At 46.6% G+C, this 12,879-nt stretch overlaps 1 protein-coding gene across 2 annotated transcripts in view; it reads right to left on the bottom strand.

The window, feature by feature from the left end:
* The window catches only part of LOC137421039 (heterogeneous nuclear ribonucleoprotein Q), a 142,069-nt gene that overhangs the window by 5,250 nt on the left and 123,940 nt on the right, over positions 1-12,879 (bottom strand). For both annotated transcript variants that reach the window (XM_078771985.1, XM_078771986.1), the window contains exons 12-13: positions 2,979-3,094; positions 2,698-2,867 (exon numbers count right to left, since the gene is read on the bottom strand). In XM_078771985.1, coding sequence (XP_078628111.1) covers positions 2,698-2,867; positions 2,979-3,094 — 286 coding nt within the window. The remainder of the gene's footprint in view (positions 1-2,697; positions 2,868-2,978; positions 3,095-12,879) is intronic.

Here is a 12,879-nt window from a genome sequence, read left to right as displayed (position 1 = left end):
ACTGGAATTCTTCATGCAACTCCACTGCCAAGATGGGGTTCAGGTCGATCAAATCAGAGGAGACAATAGTAAATGAGACATACTAACGACTCAGAGACGTCCTGTGGGAGGAAGAATCTTCTACTATAAATGGATGAGGTGTGTGTGTATATGTCACTGTGTGCGTCTCACTGTGCGTGTGTGTGTGCGCACTGTGTATGTATGTGTGCGCACTGTGTATGTGTGCGCACTGTGTATGTGTGTATGTGTCTCACTGTGTGTGAGTGTGTGTGGTGTGTGTGTCACTGTGTGTGTGCACTGTGTGTGTGTGTGTGTGTCACTGTGTGTGTGCACTGTATGTGTGTGTGTCACTGTGTGTGTGCACTGTATGTGTGTGTGTGTGTGTGTGTGTGTGTGTGTGTGTGTGTGTGTGTGTGTGTGTGTGTGTGTGTGTGTGACTGTGTTTGCCAGTGTGTGTGTGTGTGTGTGTGTGTGTGTCAATGCGAGGAATGTTTATTGTGGAGCTCGACTGGAGCTCTGATGTGGAATGTGATACACCGAAATGATCGCCATGGTCTCTGAGTTTATTAGGCATAATTAACCCTTTGTGTATGGGATTGTTTTGATAATCCCGGGATCCCCAGCAACCTAAACAAATTAAAAAAAATAATTCTCGAACATCGATAAATTTGATAAAACGGGATTAATTTGGCATTTTGGTATGGGAATGCAACCACGTACTGACGATCTATTTATAGGTAGAGTCGATGACGTGTAGTAATGTCATCCGGACTCAAAACTTTTTCGCGGGTTGTGGCACTGTACGTCATCCGTACTCAAAGGGTCAACGACAAAGAATATTACATGCACACCATGGTAAGGTGTATCGAGCAGCTTATTAGGTCCTTCTGGGCATGGCATTCTCATTACAAAATAAATAACAAAGAGAATGATATTGATAACAATGCATGAAAGCATATATTAATTAATACATATAATACTGTTATGGTTTTGGTAGTGTACCCCGGGGGAGAGCATTCATGAACACGTAGGAATCCCCAGACAGTTATTTCTTTAATTTATGTGGTAGGTTGACCATTGCCCATTGTCCAGGGCTTTGGGAGGGGATATGCATTGTGAAGTTAGTCTGTGTATTCCCGGTGTGATGTTTCCCCACATACCACGATCTCTCTCTCTCTCCATCCCCCATCTGTCCGTTGCACCAATCAATCTCTTAGTCAGGTTCACTATGTTAACAAATATAATTTCGTTCAAAATTTTGGTAGATTAGCAAAACTATACATTTTTGGAATATTCAGAGCATGAGGAATCCAAAAATTAATGTTTACATTTGCGTAGACACCTTTGCGAAAATGACACTCAGGACAGTGATGAAGAGAGTCAGGTTCACTATGTTAACAAATAGAATTTCTTTCAAAATTTTGGGATTAGCAAACCTGTAAATTTTTGGAATCTTCAGAGCATGGAGAATCTGAAAATCAATGTTGGCATTTGCACAGACACCTGCATGGCCGCCATTTTGGATTTTGAAAATGGCCGCCATAAAATACATATTTTGCGTGATCTCGGCTTCTAGTCAACCTAGAGACTTAATTAAATATGCTAATCCTATGTTTTCTGGGTCAAGGAATCCAATAAAGGCCTCAAAATAGTGCTCAGCATTATAGAAAAGCAACAAACAAAGGTAATTGAAAACCATTGTCTTTATATTTGTGATATAACTGTATTACATAATGCATGATATTGCAAGTCCTTTGAAGTTATAGGTTGTTATAGGAAGTTATAGGTAGCATCAGATTGAACTATAAGTCCTATACACAGGATCTACGAGGTCTATACCGTTCAGGAATATGCTTTTACAGATCTTCATCACTGTCCTGAGTGTTATTTTCGCAAAGGTGTCTACGCAAATGTAAACATTAATTTTTGGATTCCTCATGCTCTGAATATTCCAAAAATGTATAATTTTGCTAATCTACCAAAATTTTGAACGAAAAAGCATAGTGAACCTGACTATCTCTCCTTAATCCACCAATTAATCTGTTTCACCAAACGTCAATTCAACAATCCCTCGTTCTCCCCATCGGTCTTTCCTTCAACACCGCAATCAGTTTATTTTGGTCCTTTGGTGCATTTGCTTCACATCGGTCTATCTGCTTAAACCCCGTACTGCTTGCCACTCCGTCACGGTTATAATCAATTAATCATCTGGGCCGGTCAAATTACCTTCCTACATTTTTCCCTGCCTGCCCTACAAGGAACATGAATGCCGGGCCATTCGACATTTGCACGCAAGAAGAGGGGTGGGGGCTCACTTCACCATCAGGCGCAGGGAAGGGGGGATTTTCCATGGACCTCATCACTGCACCTGCTTCCGTCGGATGCGCACCAATGGAAAATATACTCGAATGAAGTTTGCTCCCTTAAAGCCACACCCGGCAAAGCATGCATAAAGGCCAGGACCCAGCTCGGTCCGCCACTGTTTGTCGATGCACCAGTGGCTGTTTGGCGACGCACCACGGGTGCGAGTAAATGGAACGGCACTTGTAATTGACATATTTAAACTAAGTGAAGGAGATGGTTAGCAGCCACTGTTTTACATCATCGGGAAGCTATACTGTCCAATCACATTCCATCTGAGATCAATACTTGCAACACAATACCAATGGGAAGATGGCGACCAGTCCAACAACTCACTGTAATAGGGGTCATCGTAGCCACCACGATAATCATAATAGTCGTAGCCAGAGTCATCGTATGGTTCCTCATAACCATACCACTCCTCCGTGCAAGATACATTTCCTTGGCCTCCATGTCCTCTGCTCATGTGGGGAGAGGGATGACCATACCAGTCTCCATCATATTCCCTGGTGAGGTAGGTAAATATAATCACAGGATAGCGTTTCAACCCAAAATTTCATCCCCAACAATCCCCCTCTCCATCCTCCCTCCCCATCTTCTCTCTTGCTCATCCTCACCCCGGTCCTCTCATATCAGCCCGCTGCCTCTCCTTGCGCTTTCGATCAGGAGGTTTGGCCAAAACGATCTCGAGGGTCTCCCCATCAAGATCAGTCCCATTTAGTTCCACCATTGCCTGATAAAATAAAATGACAAAGTTAAGCTCATGGTCGACTCTGTCTCAACAAATAAAAACAACTAACAAAGCAACAAAAACAAGCCGAGGAATATTACTCAGTTCATAATTATGTAAAGAGGATCACCAAGCAACCCGGTGTGTACCCCGGTTTAGAATAGGTACACCGTATCCCTGCGTGTCGTAAGAGGCGACTAAAAAGGGTTGGCGTCAGGAAGCGCATCCGGCCAGAAAAACATTGCCTCAAAAAGAGAACCATGACAATTACAACGACAGTCACGTGAAAAAGTAAGCACACCCTATGTAAAGTTTTGACTTTTTCAACATATTTCAACATGCAGCTATTTGATCTTCATTTCAACAATATTGATATACTAGCAGAAGTACCCGGCATTGCCGGGCGGGGGAGGAGAGGGGAAAGGGGAGGGGAGGGGAGGAGAGGGGGGGAGGGGAGAAGAGGGGGGGAGGGGAGAAGAGGGGGGGGGAGGGGAGAAGAGGAGAGAGGGGGAGAGGAGGCGAGGGGGGGGAGGGGAGAGGGGGAGGGGGAGGGGGGAGGGGAGGAGAGGGGGGGTGAGGGGGAGGGGGAGGCGGATGGGGAGGAGGGAGGGGCGGGGAGGGGGGAGGGGGAGGGGGAAGGGGGAGGGGAGGGGGGAAGGGGTAGGGGGAAAAGGGAGGGGGAAAAGGGAGGGGGAGGGGCAAAAGGGAGGGGAGGGGGAAAAGGGAGGGGAGGGGGAAAAGGGAGGGGGAGGGGGAAAAGGGAGGGGGAGGGGGGAAAGGGAGGGGGAGGGGGGAAAGGGAGGGGGAGGGGGGAAAGGGAGGGGAGGGGAGGAGAGGGGGGAGCGGGGAGGGGGGAGGGGGAGAGGGGGAGGGGGGGAGGGGGAAAGGGGTAGGGGGGAGGGGAAGGGGGAGGGGGAAAAGGGAGGGGGAGGGGGAAAAGGGAGGGGGAGGGGAAAAGGGAGGGGGAGGGGGAAAAGGGAGGGGGAGGGGAAAAGGGAGGGGAAAATGGAGGGGGAGGGGGAAAAGGGAGGGGGGGAAAGGGAGGGGGAGGGGGAAAAGGGAGGGGGAAGGTGAGGGGAGAAGGGGATGGGGTAGGGTGGAGGGGGAAGGGAGGGGGGAGGGGAAGGGGAGGGCCAGTCAACAATGACGTTGCAGTTGTCATGGTCGGAGAGCAGCACAACAATCGCGACATCGTCCTGCATCTTCGCAACACCACGAAGCGGATTTTTGGAGACTCACCAATCCTGTGACGCCCTCCAGTACCGGCGTTGCCGGGCGGAGGAAGGGAGACCCACACATTACACACATTACAACATTACACACACACAAACTGTTTTATGTTCAATGGTCTGGCGGCGGGGATGGAACATCACGTGATCGCTCTGAGCGAATCAGCGAGCTGCTCTGCCACCAGGTCAGATTCCGTGTATAATATTCCTCGCTGAAATGCGCTGAGGTAAATATGAATAAAAAATATGGATCTCGTCAAATATTTTTAGGTAGGCCATGTCCTTCCCAGGCTCAATGGCCATGTCTGTGCCAAATATCAAGTACGTGAGCCTCTCCGTTTAGGAGTCTATCAGTAACATGACACACACAAACTGTGTTTTATGTTGAATTGTCTGGCGGCGGGAACGGAACATCACGTGATCGCTCTGAGCGAATCAGCGCACTGCTCTGCCACCGCCTCAGATTCCGTGTATAATATTCCTCGTTAAAAAAAAATCTATGTGAAACATGCTAATATCTATGCTAAATCATGCTAAATGCTAATCATGCTAAAATCTATGCTACTTGCTGTGAGTTTATGGCGGCAAGGAACATCACGTGATCGCTCTGAGTGAATCAACGCGCTGCTCTGCCACCGCCTCAGATTCCGTGTATAATATTCCTCGCTGAAAAAAAATATGGATCGAAAGATGAAAGAAAAAAAAACCCTATGTGGTGTGAATGGCAATGTTCCTCGCTGAAATGTGAAAAAAGGCAATCGCTTTTCGCTCTGAATTACGTGCGAACGCGTAACTATGAGTTTTTGGCGGCAAGGAACATCACGTTATCGCTCTGAGCGAATCAGCGCGCTGCTCTGCCACCGCCTCAGATTCCGTGCATAATATTCCTCGCTGAAATGGGCTGAGGTAAAAATATGGTAAAAAAATATTATGAAATAATTTTTTTTAGGTCGGCCATGTTCTTCCCAGGCTCAATGGCCATGTCGATGCCAAATATCAAGCACGTGAGCCTCTCCGTTTAGGAGTCTATCGGTAACAACACCAACACACACACACACACACACACACACACACACACACACACGCACACTGTTTTATATATATAGATAAAGGTGATATAATATAACAAATATCATGAAACATTTACATTTTGTAGTCCATTGTATAATTTAAATAAACATAAATGCAAATTTCGCATGTGGAAAAAGTAAGTACACCCCTACATTTATCACCACTTCAAATAACTAAAATTAGAATCAGGTGCACCAGCTCAGGTGTAAATGATTAGAACATCGTTAGAGAGGATCTTGGAGGAACCTGTCTTATTTAAACCTCAGACATTTAGTTTGGTTTGCTCTTTGTTGTTGAAGTGTGCGGCATCACCATGCCTAGATCAAAAGAGCTCTCTGAGGCCTTCAGAAAGAAGGTTATAGATGCCTATGAGTCTGGGAAGGGATTTAAAAAGATCTCCAAACAATTTGAAATCAATCATTCGACTGTCCGAAAGATCATCTACAAGTGGAGACGATTCCAAACAACTGCCAACTTGTTTAGGCCAGGCCGCCCCAGCAAGTTCAGCCCGAGAGCAGACCGCAAGATGCTGAAAGAAGTCTCCAAGAACCCCACAATTTCATCACGGGACCGACAGGTAGCTCTTGCCACTGTTGATATCAAAGTGCACGAGTCTACCATTAGAAAGAGGCTGCACAAATTTGATCTACATGGGAGGTGTGCCAGGAGGAAACCGTTGCTGTCCAGAAAGAACATCAGGGCAAGACTAAAGTTTGCCAATGAACACCGAGGCAAAGACCAGCGCTTCTGGAACAATGTGCTCTGGACAGATGAGTCAAAGGTAGAGCTATTTCGACACAGTACCAGAAGACATGTTTGGCGAAAACCAAAGACAGCATTTGACCGCAAGAACCTGATACCAACTGTAAAGCAGGGTGGTGGAAAAATTATGGTTTGGGGCAGCTTTGCTGCATCAGGGCCTGGGCAGCTCACCATCATAGAATCCACTATGAATTCTTCATTTTACCAGAGGGTACTTGAAGCTAATGTGAGGCCATCTGTTGGAAAGTTGAAGTTCAACCGAAAGTGGACCTTGCAACATGACAATGGCCCTAAACATACCAGTAAATCCACCAAGGAATGGCTGAAAAGAAAGAAATGGAGGGTTCTGGAATGGCCAAGTCAAAGCCCGGATCTAAATCCCATCGAGATGTTGTGGGTGGATTTGAAACGAGCTGTGCATGCAAGAAACCCCTCAAACACCGCACAGCTGAAATAATTCAGCATGGAGGAGTGGGCAAAAATTTCTCCCAATCGATGTCAGACTGGTAGACAGTTTTAAGAAACACCTACTTGAGGTTGTTTCTGCCAAAGGGGGCAATACCACCTATTAGAGCCAAGGGTGTACTTCCTTTTTCCACATGCGAAATTTGCATTCATGTTTATCTAAATTATGCAATGGATGACAAAATGTAAATGTTTCATGATATTTGTTATATCACCTTTATCACCTTTATATATCACCTTTATCTATCAATATTGTTGAAATGAAGTTCAAATAGCTTATATTGAAATATGTTGAAAAAGTCAAAACTTTACATGGGGTGGGTGCACTTACTTTTTCATGTGACTGTACATATGGGCAGGGTACAGCCCGAAGTAGCCCACGCCCTCTCGTCAAAACTCAAGGTGGGGAACCCGATCGAAGCAAGGGTGGAAATCACTCCATTTATGACGACGAAATGTCTGATGCCCGAAGTGGAGATCAGTTTCTGAGGTTTGGGACATGGAATGTAGGGACAATGCCAGGGAGACCAGGAGAAGTGGTGGAAGTATTGGTCAGAAGAAGAGTGGACATATGTTGTGTGCAAGAGACGAGATGGAAGGGAAGTGGTGTGAGAATGGTGAAGGGTAGGCAAGGACAGAAATGCGAGTTTGTGTGGCAAGGGTTCCCGGAGGGCGTGAATGGTGTTGGTGTCCTGTTTTCTGAGGAGTTTGTAGACAGTGTGGTGAATGTGACTAGAGTGAGTGATAGGTTGATGATGGTGAAAATTATGATTGGAAAGCTCTTGGTGAACTTCATCTCGGGATATGCTCCGCAGGTTGGTCGGAGCGATGAAGAGAAGGACAAGTCCTGGTGTGCAAAAGAGACGCTGATGGAAAACGTGAAAGATAAGGAAGTTTTTGTGGTAGGAGGAGACCTAAATGGACATGTGGGAAGGAGTATGGACGGTTTTGAGGGGGTTCATGGGGGTTACGGATATGGTGTGAGAAATTGAGAAGGTGAAAAGATTTTGGAGTTTGCTGATAGAGCTGATTTGTTATACTCAGTTCCAGAAAGAGGATAATAAGCTTGTTCCATACACGTCAGGTGGGTCGACGACAACCGTTGACTACCTGATCGTGCGTAGGCGAGATAGGGGGCACCTCCGGGACACAAAGGTGATCCCGGGGGAGGAGGATGTTTCACAGCACCACTTGGTTGTCTGCGACATAAGGGTGAAAGGTGCGAGGAGAGCTTGGCGGGTGAAATACCAACCAAGAATGAAAGTGTGGAGGTTGAAAGAGGTGACAGTAAGGGAGGCATTAAAAGAGAGGCTGACTAGGGCAGAGGATGGATGATGTGGTTGAGCTTGAAAGTGGTTGGATGTCAAAGAAAGATAGTCTGTTGGGAGCCGTTGGTGAGGTGTGTGGATGGACAAAGGGACCACCGAGGAACTCGGAAACATGATGGTGGGATGATGAAGTTGGAAAGAGGATTGACGAGAAGAGGAAGAAGTTCAAGGAGTGGCAGAAGGCGATGGGTACGGGGGCAGAAAAAGCAGAGCATGAAAGTAAGGTAGCCAAGAAGGCTGCAAAGAATGAGGTAGCAAAGGCGCAGGAGGCATGTCGGAAAATATTCGGAGAACGCTTGGATTCGGAAGAGGGTCAGAGAGCGGTATTCAGGATTGCAAAGCAAATAGCGAAAGAGAGGTGTGATGTGATGGGGGTGAGTTGCTTGAACGATGAAGTGGGACAAATCGTTGTGGACCCAGATGGAATTAAAGGAAGATGGAAGAGATTTATGGAAATGCTGTTGAATGCAGAGAATGAATGGGATGGCAACAGAGAGTAACCCAGTTTTATGACCGGCAGAGAAGATAACTGAGAAGAAAGTTGAGGAAGCGATAAAAGCAATGAAGAGTAGAAAAGCGGGAGGGCCGACGGGAGTTGTGGGAGATATGTTGAAGGCAGCAGGAAGTTGGGGTGTGAAGAGAATGACAGAGATCTGTACTCTGGTGGTGAAAGAAGGCCGCATTCCAGTGGCTTTGGAACTGAGTACCCTCGTCCCTCTTTCCAAGGGGAAAGGTGACCCTCTGGACTGTGGCTCGTATCGAGCGATAAAGTTATTGGAGCATGGAATGAAGGTATTGGAAAGGGTGTTGGAGAGGAGGATAAGGAAGAAAGTGACGATCGACGAAATGCAGTTTGGATTCATGCCAGGAAGAGGAATGACAGACGTGCTTTTTATTATGAGGCAGTTGCAGGAGAAGTACATGGAGAAGAGGAAGAAGTTGTTTCTTGGGTTTGTTGATCTGGAGAAAGCATTCGATAGGGTTCCACGTTCCACATGGGCATTGAGGAAGTTAGGAGTGGAGGAATGGTTGATCAGAGTCGTGATGGCAATCCACAAAAGAGCGCACACAGCTGTAAGGACGAAGGATGGGAACAGTGGTGAGTTTGAGGTGAAGGTGGGAGTGCATCAGGGGTCGGTACTAAGTCCACTACTATTTGTAGCTGTGATGGAGGTGCTGGCTCAGAACGTAAAGGAGGGTTTACTGTGGGAGTTGTTGTATGCAGATGATCTGGTGTTGATTGCGGAAAGTATGAATGGACTGAAGGAAAAGATGAACAAGTGGAAGGAATGTATGGAGACAAAAGGTCTGAAGGTGAATATCGGAAAGACGAAGGTGATGGCAAGTGGTAAAGCAAGTGGTGAGGTGGAAAGAACTGGGAAGTGGCCGTGTGCTGTGTGCAGGAAGGGTGTCGGAGTGAACTCCATTCAATGTACAATGTGCGCTGAGTGGGTTCATCAAAAATGTAGTGGTCTGAGAGGGTCATTAACCAGTGTGGCAGCTACATTCAAATGTAAGGTGTGCACAGAGGGAGCTGCAGATGGAGGAAATGTTGAGTTGGATCTTGGAGACGGCGTGAAGCTGGAAGGTGTGAAATCATTTTGCTACCTTGGAGACATGCTGAATGGAGTAGGTGGATTAGACTCGGCAACGGCCGCTCGAGTGAGATGTGCATGGAAGACGTTTCGGGAACTGAGTGGTGTGCTGACGAGGAGGGGAGTGTCGTTGAAGCTGAAAGGAAAGGTGTATGCTATGCTGCATGTGTGAGAAGTGTTATGATTTATGGGAGCGAGACATGGGTAATCAACGTAGAGCAGCAACGAAGGCTGGAAAGGGTGGAAATGCGAATGGTTCGGTGGATGTGTGGAGTATCGTTGAGAGAGAGGAAGACAAATGATGAATTGCAAAAGATGATGGAAATAGAGCCTGTGATTCATGCTGTGAAGAGGAACAGGTTGAGATGGTTTGGTCATGTGTTGAGGAAGGATGAAAGTGACTGGGTGAGAAGAGTGATGGAAATGAATGTAGAAGGAAGTGGAGGACGGGGCAGACCGAGAAAGACTTGGCCAAAGATGGTGGAAGAAGAAATGCGGGCAAAGGGGTTAACAAGGGGAGATGCAGAAAATAGGGCAAAATGAAGAAGATTGTCATGGGGACTGCAAGGCTAACCCCCGCTCTAGCAGGGAAAATGGCGTTAAAATGCATGTTATTTCTGTTACGTGCTCCTCTCCGACCCCCTGGTCACTGTGTACCTCTGAGACCCGAGAGGATCCACGGCAGAAAAATATGTTATTCTGTGTCAAAAATGAATAGGGAAACCACACCAATGGTTATCAACAAACAAATATTGTATTAAAAACCACACAAGAATAACGATACAACAATAAGAGCAATCAAAAGTACAATCAACACATCTTATGATGGTACCATCAGCTCGTATCGGATAACTCACTGTGCTCCAAGTGAGTGAAAAAAGAACATTCCCCAATGTCTCCATAGCTCAAAGTTGATCCCCTCCAGTGATCATTAGAGTGATGTCGAATCGAAACCCGAACCCCGTTCAGATGACGGGCCCGGTCACACCACCAAAACAGCAGAAAGGCGTATGCGGCCGAAGCGACGCAAAGAGTCACGTGGTCCAAAACTGCGTAAAGCAAACTCAAGGCGAATGGGAAATCCAAAGGCGCCACTGCGAAAGGCAAACTCAAGGCGAATGGGAAATCCAAAGGCACCCTCCAGGTCTGAACTTTCACGGCTCAGTCGGCGAACCGCAAATTAATCTTCCAAAAGCCACGGTGCACACACACACACACATCAGATACGTCTGAAAGCGGTGGAAATGGCTGACGAAGGAAATACCTTGCTTGTCGCGCGAAGCGCACGAATCAAAATGGCCGACGGCTCGTTCTCGAGTCATGACCCAGCGATGATTCTTCGGAATCTAACGCCAAACCCTACACGCAGGATGATCAGTCACAGCGATAACAACTTTATCGCAGGAATTCCTTTTTCCCAGGAAACCCAAAGTACGTGACTCTTGCTCGACAACGTTCGTTGCAGACCGCAAAGCAACCAGCTTCTTCTCCGACTCTTTCGCTCCGCCCTCTTTTTTTCTTCTTCCTCCCCTTCTTCTTCGTCTTCCGGTTTCCTGTTTCATTTAACATTAACCTTTTTACCTTTTGACAATAATAATAGCTATTTCCCTCAAACAATAATAATAATAATAACAATAATAATACATAGAACCAGAAATGTTTCAAGTGGATGAAAACCACAACACCGGAAGTGACGAATCCGTAACACCCCCCCCCCCCCCCCTCAAGAAAGCTTGAACATAGTGAAAACTTTCTTTGTCGGCAAAACTCTCCCAACAAACAAAAGTAAACACACCCAAATCATCAATTCCCGTGAGCAACGATAATCAATATATCCCAAAAATAAAGCAACAAAACTTCAAACAACCTACAGAAATTTCCAAAGTTAATTCACTCTGGACAAAGCATCAGCAGCAAAATTGTCCCTGCCCTTTACATGTTCAATTTCCCAGTTGAACTCCTGCAAAGCCAAACTCCATCTCATCTTCCTCTGATTTTATTTTTAGTTTCTTTTGAATGAAGGTGAGGGGGTTGTGATCAAAAATCCAAAGTTAAGCAAATCTATAGCACTTTTTCCAGGAGGCTGAGCTGAGAGCCAGGTTCCATGGTGGTTGGGTGGTGAGGCCTGGAAGTATTCACTACATGGATGCCTTTAGGAACGTGGCGTTCACGGTTAATCCGTGTAGGAATCTTGACTCGGCTGCTCCGCAGCATTCAGTGCTTCAACTCTTCCTAACTTTCATAATAATCACGGTTGGACCGCTTGTCGCTGTCGTCACGTGAATAGCGGTCTACTTCTCGGCCACTACCATGATAATCATCCCTACGGGAGCTGCCGTAACTCTGGGAGCCTCCATATTAATATCGACTGCGGCCACCACCAAAACTACTACTCCCACCCCGGGAGCCATAGCCACCCCTGAAACTATCTCCACGTTTTCCTCCTCTGTAGCCCCCTCGACGCCTATGGCCTGCCTTCTCTACTGTTATGGTCCGACCATCCAAATCCTTGCCATTCAAATCCTTTTCTGCATCTTTGGCGTCCTTTGTGTTTTCAAATGTGACAAAGCCAAATCCTCTTGACTTTTGCGTCTCCCTGTCTTTTATCAGCAGCACTTCCAAGAGCGATCCATATTTGCCGAAGACAGAATCCAGAACATCTTCCCTTGTGTTGAAGTTCAGTCCACCTACAAAGAGCTTGCCAACAATGCTTCCATCCCTGACTCGTGTGTGCTGACACTTAGTTTCAGGGTACTTCCTCTTCTCTTCAGGGCGCTTCCTACCCATAGCACGAGTCGCGGTACAGGATGGAAAGATACCCGGAATCTCCTGCTCTACATGTGCGGTGTTATTTTCCATACTAGGCTTTTCAACAAACATTGGGTTACCAGAAACTTGACCACCGGCCAAATCATTCCCGATAACAAAAGATACATAACAAAAGATACTCCCTCTACAGGAAGAGTGGCTTGTAAACCTACGGTGACCGGTCCTGACACCAAATCAGACTGCAAATGGATGACATGAAGTGGGGCTTTAACATAGCCACCAATCCCCTGTAAACGAACACTGACACCAGTTGCCGTCTTCTCTGACAATGGCAAAATGCCCTCAAGCATCAAAGATTGATGTGCTCCTGTGTCCCTCAATATCCTAACAGGCCTCTGGTTCGTTAAGTCTCCATCCAGTGACACAAACCCCTCTGAAATAAATGGTTTGTAACCCTCTTGAACAAGGTCGTTCTGTGATGCCGTAACTTTGGCATGGGAACCCTCAAGGCTCTGTCCTCCAAGGACGATTTCTCACATTTGCCAATGCATTCGGAGTTGTACTAGTCT

The sequence above is a fragment of the Myxine glutinosa genome, chromosome 2 (genome assembly GCF_964187855.1).
Source record: "Myxine glutinosa chromosome 2, kmMyxGlut1.1, whole genome shotgun sequence".
Lineage (NCBI taxonomy): Eukaryota > Metazoa > Chordata > Myxini > Myxiniformes > Myxinidae > Myxine > Myxine glutinosa.
The sequence above is the reverse complement of the archived record's forward strand: the minus strand, read 5'-3'. Positions and strand labels throughout refer to the sequence as shown.